Genomic DNA, 20186 nt, shown 5'->3' on the forward strand with positions numbered 1-20186 from the left:
ATTTAAGAAAAATTAGCTAATATTTTCTTACTTAGAGTAAATTAAAAATTTATTGAAATTCTATCATAATAACTGATGATGACTTTGTTTAGCTTATTTTAACAGAAAAATACAAATACATTAATATTGTCCATACAATTTCAGCATAAAAATAGCTTCATCTCCCAGCGGTCTCATAAAATTGGAAATATCAAATATTAATCCAATTGATTCTGGAGCGTATAAAGTAGTCGTTTCAAATCCGCTTGGAGAAGTATCGTCATTATGTGCAATCGCGGTAACTCGTAAGTAAATTTCAGCGAGTAACATGAAGTAAAAAAACTAATACATATGTGTGTGTTAACCTCAATTTTAGCTAAGGAACATCCGCCTTCATTTGTCAGACAGATAGCAGATGTTAAAGTTTCTGTTGATGAACCACTAAAATTGGAAGCTCAGGTTGTGGGATTTCCTGCGCCCGAAGTCAAGTGGCTTAAAAATGGAGTTGCGTTACGTCCAAGCAATAGCTTAAATTTCATAAATAACCCAAATGGAATCGTTGGCTTGAGGTGAGATTTAGATAAACCCAAGGTACATTAAACATTTAATAGGAACAGAGCAGATTTTGTCCTCTAAATCATCGAAAAAAGTTAAACAATGTTAGCATTTGAACGTAAAATATAAACAAAAATGGCAATTCATGGACCACTTCGATTTAGGGTAACCAGACTTCGAATTTTTGAACCAAACCGTCGCTTTTTTCGGTCTTTGAACCGAACCGCGATCCGAACCGTTTTTATTTTGAAGTGCTAAAACCGAACTCAAAACCACTTCAAACAAGTAAGAGCAGCGCTCTCTTCGGCTATGCCGAAGGCTGCCGAAGACTCCATACCTTTCATGAGCATCTGAAAATTTTACGTTAACAGATTGCTGCATTTGAAAAAATTTATATATTCACAGCAGACATAGATAGAGGAGATACATATATAAAAAATTCTAGCTAAACAATCAGAGGTATGGAAGATATACCTTATATAGCACCAATCTAAGTGATTTTTACTGCTGTGTGATCGGTACGTAAACCGGTAACACAATTTAATGGGTTTAGCTTCCTACATAAGGGAGATACATATATCGCAAAAACTGGTATCTGAACAATCAGTGGTACAAGAGATTAAGATTATACAGCATAGACTTTGTATTATTATTTAAGTTATTAGATTGCATACAAACAGACGGACAGACAGACAGACAGACGGACAGACGGACATGGCTAAATCGACTCAGTTCGCCGTTCTGATCATTTAAGTATACATTTTAATGGGTCTATATCTTCTTATTCTGGTACTTACAAACATCGGACCAAAGTTATAATACCATTTCATGTTCATGAAAGGTATAAAAATGGTTCGGTTCGGTTCAAAATGAAAATCCACTATAGCATTTTTCAAGTTTTGTAATTTTGTCTGAAAATGCATCCCGTGTGGTAAAAATTAAAAAAATTTTTTGTTTGATGGCAACTCCGTGAGTTGTAATTTCGCCAGCGAAAAAATAATTAAAAAATCAATGCGAATTTTAAGATAATTGAGCTATAAAACCGCATACTCGGATTTTTTAGTTCTGATAAAAAGATTGATGCTTTGATGCAATTTTTTTGAAATCTGTAATTTTTTTCTAATTTTCGTACAGAGACTTTAATTTGGATTTATGTGGTTGTTTTTATAGAACGAGCTATACTTTTATAAAAAATTAACGAACATTAAACCAAAAAAAAAGAAGAAAAATTGTCAAATGTTATTTTAACCACAGGTATACTGTACATATGAAGTTAAGGCCTAGTGTAATCTCCAACTGGCCGAAAATGGGGGTTTCAACATTAAGCCAAGATTTTGAGTGTCATTTAAAAATCCTAAGTATGCTGTGTTTGTCTACTCGGCTAGGCTCACGACTTGTACAAACCTTAAATACGTTTATTAAAATTTTTCTAATTTCGCCTTGATCGCGTTGATTTTAAATAATTTTTTTGTTTCGGGTATTACGAATTTTCTTCTATACAAAAAAAAATCCCACATACTTTGTATCCGTGAATATGGTCAAAAATTAAGTTAAAACTTAAAAATTTTTCTTAGAAATGTTTATTAAAAATTTTGCAATCTAGATAATGTTTCATCAGGATTTTCATAACTTTTGTTAAAAGTTTGAAACTTGTGTTTTTATATTAAAAAAATAAACATTAAAAAAAGACAAAATAAAAATTGCTAAAACTTGCTAAAATGTCGCGTGCCTATTTATTTTTTATACCTTTCATGAGCATGAAATGGTATTATAACTTTGGTCCGATGTTTGTAAGTACCAGAACAAAAAGAGATTGACCCATTAAAATGTATACTTATATAATCAGAACGTCGAGCTGAGTTGATTTAGCCATGTCCGTCTGTCCGTCTGTCTGCCTGTCCGTCTGTTTGTATGCAATCTAGTCTCTCAGTTTTCGAGATATCCGGATCAAATTTGGTAGGTGGGTGTATTTTTATAATGTATTAATCATTTGTCGGAACCGAAAGAATCGGACCACTATAACATATAGCTCCCATACAACTGATTGTTCAGATATGAGATTTTTCGTTATAACTTCTCCATTTATGCAACTACGAACATGAAATTTTGCAGTACTTGCACCCATTATCAACAGAATACTTACAGTGAAAATTACAAAGATCGGGTCACTATAACATATAGCTCCCATACAACTGATTGTTCAGATATAAAATTTTTCGTTATAACTCCTCCATTTATGTAGCTAGGAATATGAAATTTCGCGCTGTTTTCACTCATTATCAACAGAAGACTTACAGTGAAAATAACAAAGATCGGGCCACTATAACCTATAGCTCCCATACAACTGATTGTTCAGATATGAGATTTTTCGTTATAATTTATCCATTTATGTAGCTAGGACCATGAAATTGTGCGCTGTTTTCACTCATTATCAACAGAAGACTTACAGTGAAAATAACAAAGATCGGGTCACTTTTACATATAGCTCCCATACAACTGATTGTTCAGATATGAGATTCTTTGTTATAACTTCTAAATATATGCAGCTAGAAACATAATATTTCGCACTATTTTCACTCATTATCAACAGATAGTTTACAGTAAAACTAACAAATATTGGGTCACTGTAACTTATATATTGCCTCCATATAACTGATTGTTCAGATATGGTGTTTTAGTGTTAAACTAATTTATTTGGACAGCTGAAACCGATAAATTTCGTAAGCTATTGTATAAATAATAATACAAAGTCTACTGAGAAAATCGTCAAAATCTATGCTGTATAAGCTTTATCTCCTATAGCACTGATTGTTCAGATACCAGTTTTTGCGATATATCTCCTTTATGTAGGAAACTAAACCCAATAAATTGTGTTACCGGTTTACATACCGATCACATAGCAGTGAAAATCACTTAGATTGGTGCTATATAAAGTATATCTTCCATACCTCTGATTGTTTAGATGCGATTTTTTATATAAGTATGTAACTCCTCTATCGATGTATCCAGATGTATTCAAAAGCAGTAATCTGTCAAAGTAAAATTTGCAGATGTTCATGAAAGGTATGAAGCCTTCGGCATAGCCGAAGACAGCGCTGCTCTTACTTGTTATATTATAGATTTGTCATATTTACATATTTAGCATACAAAAATTGAACCATTTGAACCGAACCGAACCACGGTTCAGGGATACTCATGAACCGGTACAATCTTTATCTGAGTGGTTTGAACCACTGAACCGAACCACACCGATTTTTGGAGTGGTTTGCAGCCCTGATCCTGACTAATTTTTCTTTTCCCGTCTCATATCCTTATTTTTATTACAAAGCTGATCATTTATAAACTAGCACAGGCTAAATCGCATCGATTTATGTTCAAAAAATGTTCAAATCGAAATCGACACAGTGAAATTGAGCACACGTAATTCTGAATTCAAAACTAAATTCATTCGAAAACGATTATCAGCGCATGCCTGTTTCTCATTTTTCAACCGTTTGGGGGTGTCCTGATTTTTCCTTCGACTCATTTGGTCACCCACTTTTAGTGCTACCTATCAATGTGGCTTTGATAAATTTGCCTTAACTCGATTTATGTCGACTGGAAAATCAACTGAAACATCAAGCCCAAAGCATTTTCACCAGTCGACACAAGTCGCAGCCGGTTGAATTGCCATTTACACGGGTCGATTTTGCTTGAACGACAAAAATCGATGTACTAGAAAATCGACCCGGGTAAAGCTTTCTTTAAGCTATAATCACTATGTCGACTCCTTTACGCAAAATTATCGGATGTACCATTTTTTCGACTTTAGATGCAAATTTGTTCTACTCTGCCCAACGCATCACTTGGTAAAATATTGTGGCCAAAATCCCTACAGTTAGGCCAAAAATTTACTGTATATTTTATTGTAAGTTACAATGCATTATTTTCTTTGGGGCGAAATTATCGTATGTGCCATACAAAAGTATTTTGAACATAGCAAAAAATAATTAAACATAAAAAAATGTAATAAAACATTTTTTAAAGTACAAATAAAATTATAGCTTAAAAAACTAAAACCTCGCTACTATAATTTCCATTCGTACTGTCATCAGGTATGTAACTTGATAATAGAAATCGCTGCATATTTTAGGCACATCAATATTACATAGTTACATCCAGAGCTAATAAAAGGTAGGTAAAAACGCTCTCCTGTAAAATTTGGTTTCGGGCACATACGATAGTTTAGCGCAAAGGGATCGATAATTTTCTAGTGCTATAATAACAGCAACGCCATTATATTAATACGGACGTGTACCTATATTTTTATTGCAGCATAGATAATGTGCAACCTCAAGATGCTGGCATATATAAGTGTATCATAGTCAACAAAAATGGTGAAATGGAAGGAAGCTCTACCGTGACTGTATTAGCAAAGGATAAAGAACCAGAGTTTATAACAGAGTTGCATGATACCAATTGTATTGAAGGATTTCCCTTAAAGTTACAAATAAAAGTAGTAGGAAATCCTCTTCCGGACATTAAATGGTTTCGTAATGGCAAAGAAATTTTCGCTGCCAAGGGCCAGTGTACTTTTATACAAAATAATGATGGTGCATGTAGTTTAGTTATTGAGCAGGCTAATTTGAATGACTCTGGATTATATGAAGTAGTTGCTTCAAATATAAAAGGTGCTGCTTCGTCAAAAGCAAGATTACATGTCGCTTTGAAAATGGACGAATCTATGCCAGAGGAACCTCCTCGATTTGTGTCATCTATTAGAGACGTAAATGCAAATGAAGGAGATGAGATCAATATATCTGCAGCATTTGTTGGAAATCCTATTCCTGAAGTTATTTGGTCAAAAGATGGAACCCCTCTCTCCATTGATAATCGCTTTTTAATTGAATGTGATGGTAAACATGTTAATTTGAATATAGCTCCTGCTGAAGCTAGTGACTCGGGTACATATAGCTGCCTCTTAGCTAACCCACTTGGCGAAGATAACTCTTCTTGCGAAGCTAATGTCAGAAAAGTTTACAAAAAGCCTATATTTACTCAAAAGATATGTGATCAACAACAATTAATTGGGTCTGATGCAAAAATAGCTGTAACTGCTTCTGGCGTGCCTAATCCTGAACTGTCATGGTACTTTCAGGACAAGCCCATTTCAACAGGGGATAAATACCACATAACTAACGACGGTGATCACCACGGATTAGTAATCAAAAACTGTCAAATAAACGACCACGGTGTATACAAATGTATCGCGAGAAATAGGGAGGGTAGCGATGTTACTCAAGGCCGGTTAGATGTGGTAAATGAACTGTAAGTAAATTATGCCTCGTATTTTAAGATCTACGTACATATGTATTTTATTATCACGTTTATATCCACTCGATTTATTGTATCCCTTTTCCATGGTATTTTGAATGTGGATTTCCCGTTCATTTAGCGACTGTTAACAGTTTTTAGTCGTTCATCCTTCTACAAACAAACAGTTGTAGACTGAAAGCAATTAACGCTCACTTATTTAACAAGAAAACGACAATCGAATAATAGTCGTTTACATACTACTAGTCGACACTCGAAATAGGGGTGTTAAGCTCTGAACACAACGAAAAGGACATCACCAGACGACACGACATAATAGTTGTGTTTAATGAGCTGCTCTAGGTTACGCCAGCTTAAGATATCTCACAAAATTGTATTTCATGCGGATTTTTCTTGCTCTAACTTACTCTAGCTTTTGTTTCATGAGCCTGAGCTAAGTGGAACTAGAGCAACTTAGTGCACGATTTTCTGCACCAACTTAGGGCAATCAACCGTTTTGAGAATTTCTGCTTGAAAAGTGTTTCATGAAATTTGTGAACTGAGTTGCCCCAACTTGCTCTAATGTTTTTTGACATCTGCTCGATTCTGCTCTAACTTGAGCTGCTCTGAACTTTTATGGTCTCATTAAACACAACTAATGCTGTGTCGACGGCGACATGAATTTTTTAAAGGCGTGAATTTGTTTGAGTTTGACATAAAAGAAAAGAAGAATTTTATCTGTCACTAGAAAAATAGAAATAGATCTAATCTGGCCACAGCTACTTTTTGGGCTAGTCGCAGTGTTGCCGTGTGGTCGCCAAAATAATGTAGATCACATAACAGTATGTGTTAAAATCAAGGAATGAAACCGAAACCGTAACTGTTTAAAACCGTTTCGATTTTCAAAACCGAAACCGCAACCGTTATCTTGACTTGAAAAGGAACGAAACCGAAACCGTTTAAAGCACAGGTTTCAATCGGTTTCCAGAAATTTATAAAAATCAGCTGTAGGATCTAGCAACCAAATTTTTTTTTCTTCAGTAGCATAACTGTGCCGTTTCACAAAAATTGACTTGCATGAGAAATTTGTTGATTAGTATGTGGATAGCCGTACTTTTAATTCTTATATATCGTGACTTAAGGCAACTCTGATAAATGTTCTCCAATTCAAGGCGAATTTATACAAGGCGGTAGCAGTGAAGTTTGAAGTTTTTCACTCACTTTAGAAGCCTGTGATGACGTTGTTGCTGTGTATCTGGTGATCACTCACCCCTAATTGCGTTCGAAAGTCGTCTCTCGATAATCTTTCACTTTTCCTCCCAAGTCACTCCGAAACACTTCACTTTTAGTGTGTTTTCACTTTGCTCGAAAATTAGCGAACGGCAGCACTGTACGGCGGTACCAACAATACAAAAATAACAATAGGTTCATTCCTTATCTTTTTGGACTAAAATCTGAAAAGTGTCAAAATGCCAGAGAGTAAGCAAAATGCGCTCACTAAAAGAGAATAACAGGAAAAGTAAAGGAACGCAAAAAACCAAATTTTTAGTCCAAAGAATGGCAACAACAAAGCTAACGTCAAGTAAGAATGGAAATGTATGTACAAAACACATTCACACAAGCACAATAAACACTTACCATATCAATTTTTTTTGCCTCCTTCCAATTTCAATTCACTTTTATTACTTTTTAGATTATTCTCACTTTTTGCATATTCTTTAATTTCCGTTAATTTAAATTTAGTTGAGTTTGACACTTTTCAGGATTTTGCCAGAAAAAATTCTTCTGACTAAATCTGACTACTTTGGACTGATGAGAGTCACTCTCACTGGGTGTTGCTCTCTCATTTTAGCTGTCATTTCCGAGTTAAGGAACGCTTTTTGGACTAAATCTGACTACTTCGGACTTTTTCTGACTATTTCTGGGAGATAAGGAACGCTCCTAATGCCATGTACATTGTATTACGGGTGTTACAAGACGAATTTATAAAAGGTGGTGTTAATGGCGAATTTAGATTTTCGCCGCTGTACTTCCTAATGTCAAAATCAAGGCGAATTTATACAGGGTGGTGTTGTAAAATCGGCTGATTTCTTCGCCTTACATGTATTTAGTTTTTGCTTTTACTGATTTGACGCACACCCATCAAAAGCAAAAACAAAATACATGCAAACTTTGGGGCGAATAGAGATTTGACATAACACCCGCAATACAAAATACATGTGGTGGTTGTTGTTGTAATCTAAACTCGCCAGTAACTCCACCTTTTATAAATTCGCCTTGGTAAAAAGTATGTGTTTGTTGTAAACAAGGCGAATTCATATTACAACAAACAAATCATTTTGACATTAAGAAGTACCGCGGCGAAAATCAAAATTCGCCAGTAACACCACCTTGTATTAACTCGCCTTGCGGGTGTTATTAGGTTTGTATAGTAAGAAATAGTCAGTACTAATTTGTACTGGAACCTGCAAATTTCCTGGGCACAACTTTCTCTGTGCTTATAGATTGTACAAAGATTACCGATTAAGTACAAACCCTTAAGTGGGGTGCGAACCAAACTGGCGAAGGTTTTTATTATATTTTATAAGGGATATTTTTATGTTTCATATTCTGTGTTTAAAAGTTTACCTCTGAAAAATGCGAGCTGATTTAAAGGACAGTTTAAGAAATAGAGGACAAAAGGCGTCCTTTATTTTGAAAAAAATTATAAAGGACAGGGGGTTAAAATAAAGGACTGTCCTTTAAAATAAAGGACGGATGGTCACCGTAGATATGCTGCCAAATAAATGTAAACAAATGAAATTGCAATAAATAAAGATAGTTACGCCGATAGTATTTAGAGTTCAACGCTGAGCTGCCGCCGTATTGAAAAAATCGTCCAATATTATAATGAATTAAACAGTGTATAAATATATAGCAAACATCTTAAAAACATATATTTAGAAACGTGGTATTAGTATAAAATATTTTAGTTACTTTATAACATCAGTAATATAAAATATAATAAATTTGTTTGCAACTGGCACCTAACAAAGCGGGGTTAAATTTAATACAAGCGGCATAAGTCTTTACGATCAGCTGTTTAGGCTAAGTCCAACACGTTAAGTTCAGGTAGCGTAAACATTTTCCGCTTGAATAAATGGCGAAAAGTTGCCAACTGTTGAGCTGAGCGGAACTACTCAACTGTGCGTTTCGAAGACAAACACTCAACAGTTTAACAACAGCTACGTCTTAGAAACGCGCCCATTGATAAATACTTTGGGCACGGTGGAATTGTTTGCCCAATGATTTCGGGCTATTGTGTTCAAATGGGTGACCGATCCAAACAAGATGGTTGACCTGATACACACACTTGTAGTTAAGGGTGTAATCTGTTTTAAAAACTTAATTTTCTCATTTTCAGTCACTTATAAATTATTAAATTCGGTTTAAAATATATATGTACTTTTTTGTGAATTTCGGAGTGAGTTCTGCGCAAAAATACTGTGGATCGCTACGCTAAATGTGCTCTGCGCAAAAATATTGTGGTCAGCCTAGCCGAAGGCCGCCAACTCGAAAAGGTGTTATGCACTAAAATACTGTGGATGGCGTAACGCGAGTTAACATTTGCTCTGCCAAATGCTAATTTTACCCCATTTTAAAATTGTCTGTGGAAGGGTTAGAGGGGGTTTTTACAAAGTTTGAACTGCGCTATTTCTAGTGGGTGGTGAATCAAGAGCAGAGGTGGGCACTACCACAAACAAGCGTGAGCTAAAAGTGATAATGTGTTAGTGTATCCAATTCACCCTGTAGGGAAACCCCGAACTGGTGAACCAAATTTGTAGTTCCGTACTGGATCTTTATCGCCAAAAATGAACCAGTCCGATAGTAAATACATCGCCACCAGTTAAAAAGCAGCGATATGTGGTACTTTAAAAAAACAATTTTGGAAATCTATATCTAAAATGATGAATTTAGAACTGGTTGAAAACTATAGAAAAAGGGATGCAGAACGAACTAGATCTCATCTGGCGAATTTTGAACTATTTCGAAACTACTGAAAAAGGGATCGCTTGTTTAGATTTTGGCGGGTTTTTCGTTCAAATACGCTTTCAGTCTGCACGTCACAGATGCTTTTTTATAGTTTGGTAATACAAAACTAAAATTTGTGTTAACATCTTAACATTTTTGGCCCTTCTGGAATATAACCAATAACAGTCAGCACCTCTGCAAATTCAGCTGCAGCCAAAGGCATGTAAATGTGTTTTCAAATGCAAAATTTAATTTACATTCATTAAAACAAATTTGATTTCACATTGAAAATACATTTCTCTGCAAATAATTAAAAATTGCTACCATGGTAACCCAAAAAGAAAACATCTTGCTGCTTTTTTCGTTTACAACTGGTTCTGAACTATAGAAAATGGGGTGCAAAGCGAACTAGATCCCGTATGTCGAATTTAGGACTGGTTCTGAACTATAGAAAAGGTAATGCAGCGGGGACCAAATTCCAATACCTATAACATCGCCGTGTTAAATTCGCGAGTTGTTTGCATGCAAAAGAGATTTATCACTGACGAACAAAAATACCTACCATTTACTTTGAAAAAATCTACCAAGTCTGGAAAATATCTACTAGGGCTGATGATTTCACCCGGGTAATGAGCTACCCGGGTACCCGGGTAGCGGGTGAAGCCCTACCCGGGTATTGAATTACCCGGGTAGCCCGGGTACCCGGGTAGACCGGGTACCGGGTATATATAAATACTAGCAGACCCGGCGAACTTCGTCCCGCCCAAAATTTTTATTTTTTTATTGAAACTTTTTGGTCCAACATTTTCACCAACACGGAATTTTTTCCTCTTTATTCCGTGGCGGCAACAATGACCCGGTTCTATAGTGAATGTCCTAGAAGCTTTACAGTATAGTTGGTGGCAATTTCAAAATGGGTGCGAATCATTGTTGTACAGAAATGCAATATACATATACTTATTTCAGAAGAAGTACCTTAAAAGCTTGAACGCATAATAATATTGGAAAATCACATCCATTGGGCCAATCGTGACACAGGTGAGTTCGATATACTCAATGGTGAAACAGTTCGATTTAGCCTGACCTTCACGGTACCTTTTCTCACTTAGCTATTTTTAGTAATAACTCGACTCCAGCGCCACTTGGCAGCACGTTTTTGCAATAGTATTGCCCCTACCATTACCAATACATATTTAAAATATTAGCTAAATCGGATCATAAATACGATTTTTAGTAATAACTCAACTACTGCGCCAACTGGCGAATTAAATTGTGAAACTAAACAATCCAGAGACCCACTTAAACTCATAAAAAATTTCGTTAAAATCCGTACAACCATTTAGGAGGATTTCGCTCACAAACACACCTACAGAAGAGTTATAAATATATTCAAAGATAGCTAAAATTCGGTACGTTTGTAGGCCTCTCGCCCCCCTTTCAAATAGCCCCAATTTTCCCTATGAGTATGGGCTTGATTTTATATGCATACATATCTCTATACGAAGTTCCGGTACTGTACTCTGAATACTTTCAGAGATATGGAGTATAAAAATTCGGTTTGTATGGGAGGTGCCACGTCTCCTTTTCCAATAGCTCCCAATTTTCTTCATGAGTATGCGATTGATTTCATATATCTCCATACTAAGTTCCAATACTCTACCATGGACATTTCCAGAGATATGCAGTATGAAAAATTCGTCTTCTTCATGTGGGAGGTGCGATGCCCCCTTTTCAAATAGCTCCAACTTTTCTCCAAGAGTATGCGATTCATTTCTTATATCTCCATACCAAGTTCCAGAACTCTACCACGAACACTTCCAGAGATATGCAGTATGAAGCATTGGGTTTGTATGGGAGGTGCCACGCCCCCTTTTCCAATAGCTCCAATTTTTCTCCAAGAATATGCGATTGATTTCTTATATCTCCATACCAAGCTCCAGAACTCTACCATGAACACTTCCAGAGATACGCAGTATGAAATATTTGGTTTGTATTGTAGATGCCACGCTCCCTTTTCCAATAGCTCCCATTTTTCTCTAAGAGTATGCGATTGATTTCGTATATCTCCATACCAAGTTCCAGAACTCTACCATGAACACTTCCAGAGTCACGTAGTATGAAAAATTTGGTTTTTATGGGAGGTGCCACGCCCCCTTTTCCAATAGTTCCAAGTTTTCTCCAAGAGTATGCAATTGATTTCGAATATCTCCATACCAAGTCCCAGAACCCTACCATGAACACTTCCAGAGATATGCAGTATGAACCATTCGGTTTGTATGGGAGGTGCCATGCCCCCTTTTACAATGGCTCCAATTTTTCTCTACGAGTATGCGATTGATTTCATATATCTCCATACCAAGTTCCAGAGATATGGAGTATGAAAACATTCGGTTTGTATTGGAAGTGCCACGCCCCTTTACATATAGATTTTTTTAGCCTTAAACCATCCTTGGGACATGTGCGGCAGGTGTCTGAAGTTTGAAAAAAATGGGTTAAGACGTTCTTGAGCTTTGCGACCACTATTTAAAAAAACGGCCTTCAAAATATATATTAGTATACAGTATATTTTGCTTAGCTGCCCATCCTTTGCACGGAAAACTTGGGCGCCTAAACGAAAAAAGCACTTAAGCGAATTTTCTTTAATACTTCAATGAGGAAGGTATCCGAATCCCTATGAAACCGAATATTGGAGAAGCACTTGCCACGTAGAAATTACTGCAAGTGAAATTTTTTCCGAATGGTATCTAATTATCTATATAACTATATAAAATGATAGCCGTTTTTGTTGTTCTGCGAGATGAGCAAAATAAATAAAAGCTTGTAAAATTAGGGTAAGTGTAGAGACAGTGCAGGTAAACCTAATACTTTCTTTGATAATTGATAATAGGTTCAAATTTTATCGCTAATTTGCACATACATATGTTGAATGCATCTATCGGAGCAGTTTCCTTATAAATGTTAAAAATAATGCTGCTGATGCGCATTTTGGGGTAGGTATCTTAAATGTGCACTTAAGTATAAAGGCAGCAAAGCAAAATATACTGTAGATATTATATATATGTAATTGTTATATTTTGATTGTATCCGTTGTTTCTGACTGTCGCAAATAAAACTTGCCTAGTGACGAATTCGCCCCTTGGTATGGTGATTTCCCAAAGCTATTTATATTCGAAATTGCATGAAAATTGGAAAACTGGATCCTATAAGCTTATCCAGGCAAAAAGCCATTCTCTTTTAAGTCGGATGGATTTCGTAAAAAAAAAAATTATGTCATAGCTCCTATTCGCTTAAATTTTTTTTTATAGGCTCTATACATGAAATAAGCCAACACGTATTCGAGGAAATTTTTTTATATTTTTTTTTCGGAGATATGATCTGTCAAAGTTTGCATCTTTTCGTGATTCTGACTAATCATGTACTTATTCAAACCGTTGTATCTCGGGTTCTACTCATCGTAGAGAAGTATCTTAACGTCGTTTTAAAGCTATAGAAACGGGCTTAATAGTTTTATATAAAAGATGGTCAAGATTGTCCTAAAGCTAACTTAGCTTTTAACAGCTGAACTTTTTGAAGCTGATTTGCATAGTGAAGACCAGTAAATTAGGGATTCAAAATTATACCATCGTAATCCTTCTTTAAAAAATGGGGGTTTTTCAAGAACTACTTTTAAAATATTTGTCTTTATGGCGAGATGGTTTATTTTGTGGGAATCAACAATTTTTTGTAATTTATTTTCGAAAACTTATGATGAGATCTACTTAGTAAGGTGTTAAACATCGGGTTTTTGCAAACAGTAAAATTTTATTGCGGATTCCGTTAGAATACCTATCCAGAAATGATATTTGTACGGCAAAATTTTTCTGTAAGGCGACAAATCCCTAGAAATGGGCGTGGCAATTGCAGGACTAAAGTTAGCAAAACGCGGATTTTATTGCGGATTTCGGCAAAAATCGCTTCGCTATCAACATTTATTCACCAACTTTTTCCATCCATATAGATATTCTGGCGAAATTCACAATAAAGTCTAAATTTATTACCTTTCGTTTTAATATAGCCACGCCTATTTCTAGAATATTCTCGGATTGAAAAAGTTGTGGAACAAATGTTTTTAGCGAAGCGATATTCTGCCGAAATCCGCAATAAAATCCGCGTTTTTCTAACTTAGTCCTGCAATTGCACCGCCCATTTCTAGGGTTTTGTCGCCTTATAGAAAAATCTTGCCATATAAATATTATTTCTGGATAGGTGTTCTATCGGAATCCACAATAAGATTTTACAGTTTGCAAAGACCCTATGTTTAACACCTTACTAAATATATCTCATCATAAGTTTTCGAAAATAAAATAAAAAAATTGTTCATTCTCACAAAATAAACCATCTCGTCATAAATAATAATATTTTAAAAATAGTTCTTGAAAAATCCTCATTTTTTTAACCATGTTTTTTATAGAGAATTAAACAAGGATTACGATGGTATAATTTTGAATCCCTAATTTACTGGTCTTCACTATGCGAATTAACCTTACTAGTATTTTATATTTACATATTTATTTATATTAACAAAAGAATCATTTCCGAATTATCGGGATACAACCTAATTTTATTTTCAACCTAAATGCTACCCGATGCCAGGGTGTCCAGATTGTTTAAAAAAAAGCGCAATTTCTGAAAAAAATCGCCAATTTTTTTTATTCATAAAATCGATTTAACAAATATTTTATTTTAAAAATGAGATCTCGTTATAATATAGTTTTTAAAACCAAAAACGAATATAATACCTTCAGAGGGTAATAATAAATAACACAAATCACTTATGTATATAATAGTGCTGCACAAACAATTTTCTTTAAAAATACGCATGCTTTTTAAACATATTTGTTTCAACACATTTTGCAATAGGACTGCGCAATTATTAAATTTATTATAACTCATATTAATTGATTAATCGCACAATCCGCTCGGCGCTAAAAATTAAATAAAAACCTATAATAAGGCGAGATCAGCTATTTTCACAATTTCTTCAAAATCACCTATAACTAGTGTCTGAATGATTTACAAAGTCAGCATATTTCTTCATAGTTATTGCGACTGTTGACAAACCGACACTGTCGATTAGTCGCGTGAGTTGGTCAATGCGACGGCTTGAGTAATAATGATGACAAATGTAAACAGATATATATATGACGATGAACTCCCGCTGAGTTCATTAGAGTTTATTTGGGTCATAATGGCTTAGCTGTGTGCGGTCGATATTTAGTGTAATACTACACTTTAAACGACGATATGTATGTATGTATTTATAACTAGGAGTATTACTCAACAGTAATCACCTCAAAACCTTTAGTATGTAAAAAACTAAGTAATGTAAAAAAAATATTTGTTTAAAAATAATCTTTTATTTAACATGTTTAATCAAAGGAATAAAATAAAGTAGTGAAACAAAAGATTTTTTAGCAAGACAATTTTGTCAAAACTGCACTAAATGAATGAATAAAATAAAATAAGTTAGGGTCTCGTTAAAGTTACTTAAAGCCATTTAGTGAAAGGAGTTATTCAAACTCTAATGAAAATTACTAACAATTTGTACTAATTTACTTCGTTTTTAAAAAAGCTTGTCGAGCGAATAGCAAACCGGCATTTAAATATCTGCATACATACATATAAATACATACATACATACCTAACCAATTATGCATGTACGCTGAATTCGCCGACAAGCTTTTTTAAAAACGAAGTAAATTAGTACAAATTGTTAGTAATTTTTATTAGAGTTTGAATAACTCCTTTCACTAAATGGCTTTTAGTAACTTTAACGAGACCCTAACTTATTTTATTTTATTCATTTTAGTGCAGCTTTGACAAAATTATCTTGACCAAGTTAAATAAAAGCTTATAAAAAGTGACTTAACCTGAAAAGAGTGACTTAAACCTAAAAGTGGCTAACCTGATATTCACGCAGGCCGCCAATTTATTGCGAAAAATTTTTCATGCACATTCAACTTGTATGGGGCCAACCGAAATTAAACGGCGTGCGTATGAAGCTAACCCAATTTTTGTTCTGCGTGACATTTTGATTTGACGTTTCGCTCAATGAAATCAAATGCAAACGCACGGAAGCCAATTCGAGTGAAAAAGATAACCATTTTGAAATATGAGTGTTTTTACTCTCTATAAAATAATTTATGCAATCTCACATACGCGGTTTTGCATTATCTTGATACGGGGTTTTGCATTTTGTTGATACGCGGCTTTGTACTTTAAACGACGATATCGTCGCTTGGCGCGCAATATCTCGTATACGTGGGGCTGCCAGACGTCCCGGTTTTCCCGGACATGTCCCGGTTTTAGACTATTTGTCCCGGTGTCCCGGTCCAGCCTTAAAATGTCCCGGGTTTCGTTTTAGTGTCCCGGTTTTTGATTTGATTGCACAAATTTGAATAAAAGTTCAAAAATCACTACACTAAGAGAAAAAAGGCGTTGTAATATTCAGAAAAATTTTATGAATTCAATGAGAGAAATAACGCATAGTAAACATGAATATTTTCTATTTGATTATCGTTTAAAAATGTTCATAATTAAAAATAATACTTTCATAACACGCACGCGTGGTGTTGATTCAAACGCAACATTTAAATGCACATTTACATGTCTGGCTGTAGCTGAGTGCGCGAAGATGCTTGCCACAATTTGCTAATTTCCAGAGGGTCAGGGTTCAATTCCCATTACAACCAGCAATAAATTGAAATATTTTTTTAACTTAATTATGAAAAAGCAATCGGTAATTGCAAATCGCTTCCTTTTAATATGGGCGTATTTGAAATGAATATTTCTATACTAAAAACTAAAATTTGTATACTTAAATGTAGTACGAGTTGGGTTGGTGCTCTTTTCATATGCGTATTTTTTAATTTAGCAGGCTTTTTTAATTCCAAACTTCTTTCTCTCAGTGCACCGGTTTAATTTGTGAAATAGTTACATTTCGAGATAGTTGAACTTTGCACAAGCAATAGTTGATGATTAGTATATGTACCTAAATACGTTCAAAATGACGTGCACAGAGTTTTACAATTATATTAAGGAAAATACAGAAGTAAGAAGAAGAAATATGACTGTTATTTTAATGTTATCTTGTACTTAAACTTTTTTCTTTAATGAAACCTAGAGTACTTATAAGTACAGTGCCGTACAAAATTATTGGCTCGGAGGCTTTTTCATCAGATCACAATTTCTAATCAGATCTTTTAGAAAAATTTTGACAATGTAGCTTTTGAGCCAATTAATAAAGTGCAAGTCTGAAGTTGCCAGCAAATTTCGTTGATTTTTAGCATTTATTTTTTTTGCTGACAGTGTCTTCCATATAAAAAGAATTATCGAACATAGTTTGTATGGAAGAAACTTTCAGTAAATACCAATACCAAAATTCAACTAAAATTTAATGGGCTGCAAAACTTCACGAAGGGAACGAGAGACCCTCCCTAAAGTGTCCCGGTTTGGCAACAGAGATATCTGGCAGCCCTACGTATACGCCAAATGCAATACCTCGTATATCTCGAAAAGGCAAAAATTGAGATTTGCTCAAACTATGTCTATGTTACTCAATCTCATTTATTTAGGCAAAAATGTTGCTATTCGGACAACAACAAAAACCGTAAACTGCAATACCGCGAATAAGAACATTGGCAAAACTGTGATAGCAACATCAAGTATAGTTGACTTCACTGTCTTTAGTCAGCAGTATATCTTCGTGGAGTTGACACGCGGTTTAACAAAAATATTTTTTTTATATAAATATTCTAATGGGTGGCAACAAAACTTCGCCGCATTCTCGTGGAATGCTGTTATCACCATTTGTTTCAAACGGGGACCATAAAAACAAAAATTTTACCAATTTGATGAATATAATGGTATGTTATATATACATTAGACTGCATCACTCCCCATACAAAAAAAATCGGTACTGTTTTTCCATTGGAATTATAAAATCTATTATATTTTAAGACGCCCACCAAAATATTTCGAAAAAATATTAAGATTTAAGTGAGCTGGACCGATTTGAAAATACCTACAAAGATGGAGTTTTTTATGAATAAAAATAGTTTTTTAAAGATTTTTTTTAAAAAAATCACCTCAAATGACAAAACGTTGGCAAAATTCATTTGATAACAGCTGATTTACAAGCTCTAAAATTATGCCCAAAATTAAATGCTAGTACTGCTTACTACAAAACCAAACTTGCAGTTCACAACTTCACAATTATAATCTGGCTACTGGTTTGATGAGACCGAGGGTGATCTGAAATCATCATCTTTCACAAACTTTTATGTTGGTTACATTACGTCAATACTATGTGAGGACCCCAAACCAGAGTAGTAATTTACACGGACGGGTGCACATACCAAAACAGGAATACTGTTCTTTCCAATGCTTTGCTAAGACTTGCTTCATTCAGCAATTTAAAGGATATTGAAAAATCAAGAAATTTATTTGCCAAGCCAATATGCCCCGGCGACGTAAGGGGCGCGTAGATAACCATTTTCATATAAGGTTAAAATAATTGATCATTCATTCTTTAATGATTATAGTGATCAGAAGTCCTTTATAAATGAGTCTATATGACCCGGCCGAAGATCAGGGGATACTTCATTACTTGCCTAACGGTACAATTCGGTACAAACTGGACCTCAAAAAGGACTTCATCCCATTACTGCGCCGACCGAAAAAAAAATCCCTCCAAAAGAAATTTAAAAAAGCTTTTTCTATCTCGTTAAAAAAATTAAAAAAAAAATCAACATTTACAAGAACTAAAACAAATTTTATCTAAAGATTGTTACAGTTTTTACCATAATTTGCCGTATGAAACCTAACTTTTACATACTTAATGCCTAATATTTAATAATTTTAAAATACATTTTTAAGATAATTTGGAAAATTAACTATCTAATTGCAAATAAACTGGATTACGTGCTATCTGAAAAATATCGCATCAGCAATACCACGTTCATGAAAAACAGCGATTTTTTCAGCTTTTTAAAATCCTTTATTTAATATATTGCCTCCACAATATTGATGATACCAAAGTCTAATAGTATGTTCAGTTTATAAACAATCCAGTACTTTTCAAAAAAATCAGTTTTCTTGCTCTTTTGTATACGTGGTATTGCGCGCCAAGCGACGATATGTATGTACATAAATGCCAAATTATTTTATTTTAGACATTATCTTTAGTACATATGCCTAAACATATTTATTTGATTATAAATATTATTACAGGAAAAAATACGTTCGATCTGAACCACCAACATTCCTAAAGAAAATTGGAGATTGTGAAATTTATCCTGGTATGACTGCAAAATTTACAGCGTGTGCCACAGGTAGTCCTGAACCTGAAGCGGAATGGTTTAAGAATGACCAAAAACTTTTCCCTAGTGGGAAAATATCTATGGACCATGAACCCAATGGCTTACTGCGACTAACTATTAAAGATGCTGACGATACTGATGTTGGGCGCTATTCGTGCCATATATTTAATCCATATGGAGATGACACGTGTCATGCTCATCTTTTTTATGATAGTAAGTACTAAATTTTATATCTGAATAGTTTTTATGAACTGAACTTTTATCATTTTTCGTAATTATAGCTATTGACGACCATAACAGAAGACCATTATCAGAGCAATATAATGATTTGAACAAGTTCAAAAAGACAGGCGTTCCCACACCACTTACGGAAAGGCCAACCATATCACGAATGACTGACAGTACCTTAAGATTGTCTTGGAGACCATCAGTGTTAGCATCACCGCGATATCCTGTAACATATCTGGTAACTAGATAACAATTTATCAAATTACTTAGTACATAAGCACTTTATTTACGAGGGGGGAGCATTGAAAGCCAAACCGCGTCAGTGTGAGACTTTAACCCGAACTAAACCTCCTACCGTCCAAATACCAAACGCCCCGGTACTATCGTAAAGTTATTCGAAGGGAGGAGGGGGTTTAGCGCTAAGCTCTAAAAGCGCAGTTAGTCAACGACGTACGTAGCAGCATATCAAATTTACTGGTGATTGAGAGAGAAAGAAGCAACGGCAACGTCACCGCCATGCGGTGGTGAGTTTTCGTTAATAAGCGAATCCCATAAGGTAGATCGTGTCTGCGTCAACCTACGTCTACGCTACATCGTTGAGTGTTTGCGCTTTAAGTCCGTTGCAGTTGCGATGCTCTCTGTCTACAATTAGCATCTACTCACACCAGTTATGTATTAATAGAAAAACCTTCACCGTCCCGTCGTGTCATGTTCACCTACTTTTCTGCGCTTTTAACTTTTTTGCCATGGTCCTTATAACAT

At 34.8% G+C, this 20186-nt stretch overlaps 1 protein-coding gene across 1 annotated transcript in view; it reads left to right on the forward strand.

The window, feature by feature from the left end:
- Nucleotides 1-20186, forward strand: part of LOC118743562 (obscurin) — a 434461-nt gene that overhangs the window by 387334 nt on the left and 26941 nt on the right. The window contains exons 25-29 of the mRNA XM_036476326.1: nt 145-284; nt 356-548; nt 4849-5841; nt 19108-19409; nt 19478-19662. Coding sequence (XP_036332219.1) covers nt 145-284; nt 356-548; nt 4849-5841; nt 19108-19409; nt 19478-19662 — 1813 coding nt within the window. The remainder of the gene's footprint in view (nt 1-144; nt 285-355; nt 549-4848; nt 5842-19107; nt 19410-19477; nt 19663-20186) is intronic.

This window comes from Rhagoletis pomonella, unplaced genomic scaffold (genome assembly GCF_013731165.1).
Source record: "Rhagoletis pomonella isolate Grant_MI unplaced genomic scaffold, Rhpom_1.0 Rhpom_scaffold_00007, whole genome shotgun sequence".
Taxonomy (NCBI): domain Eukaryota; kingdom Metazoa; phylum Arthropoda; class Insecta; order Diptera; family Tephritidae; genus Rhagoletis; species Rhagoletis pomonella.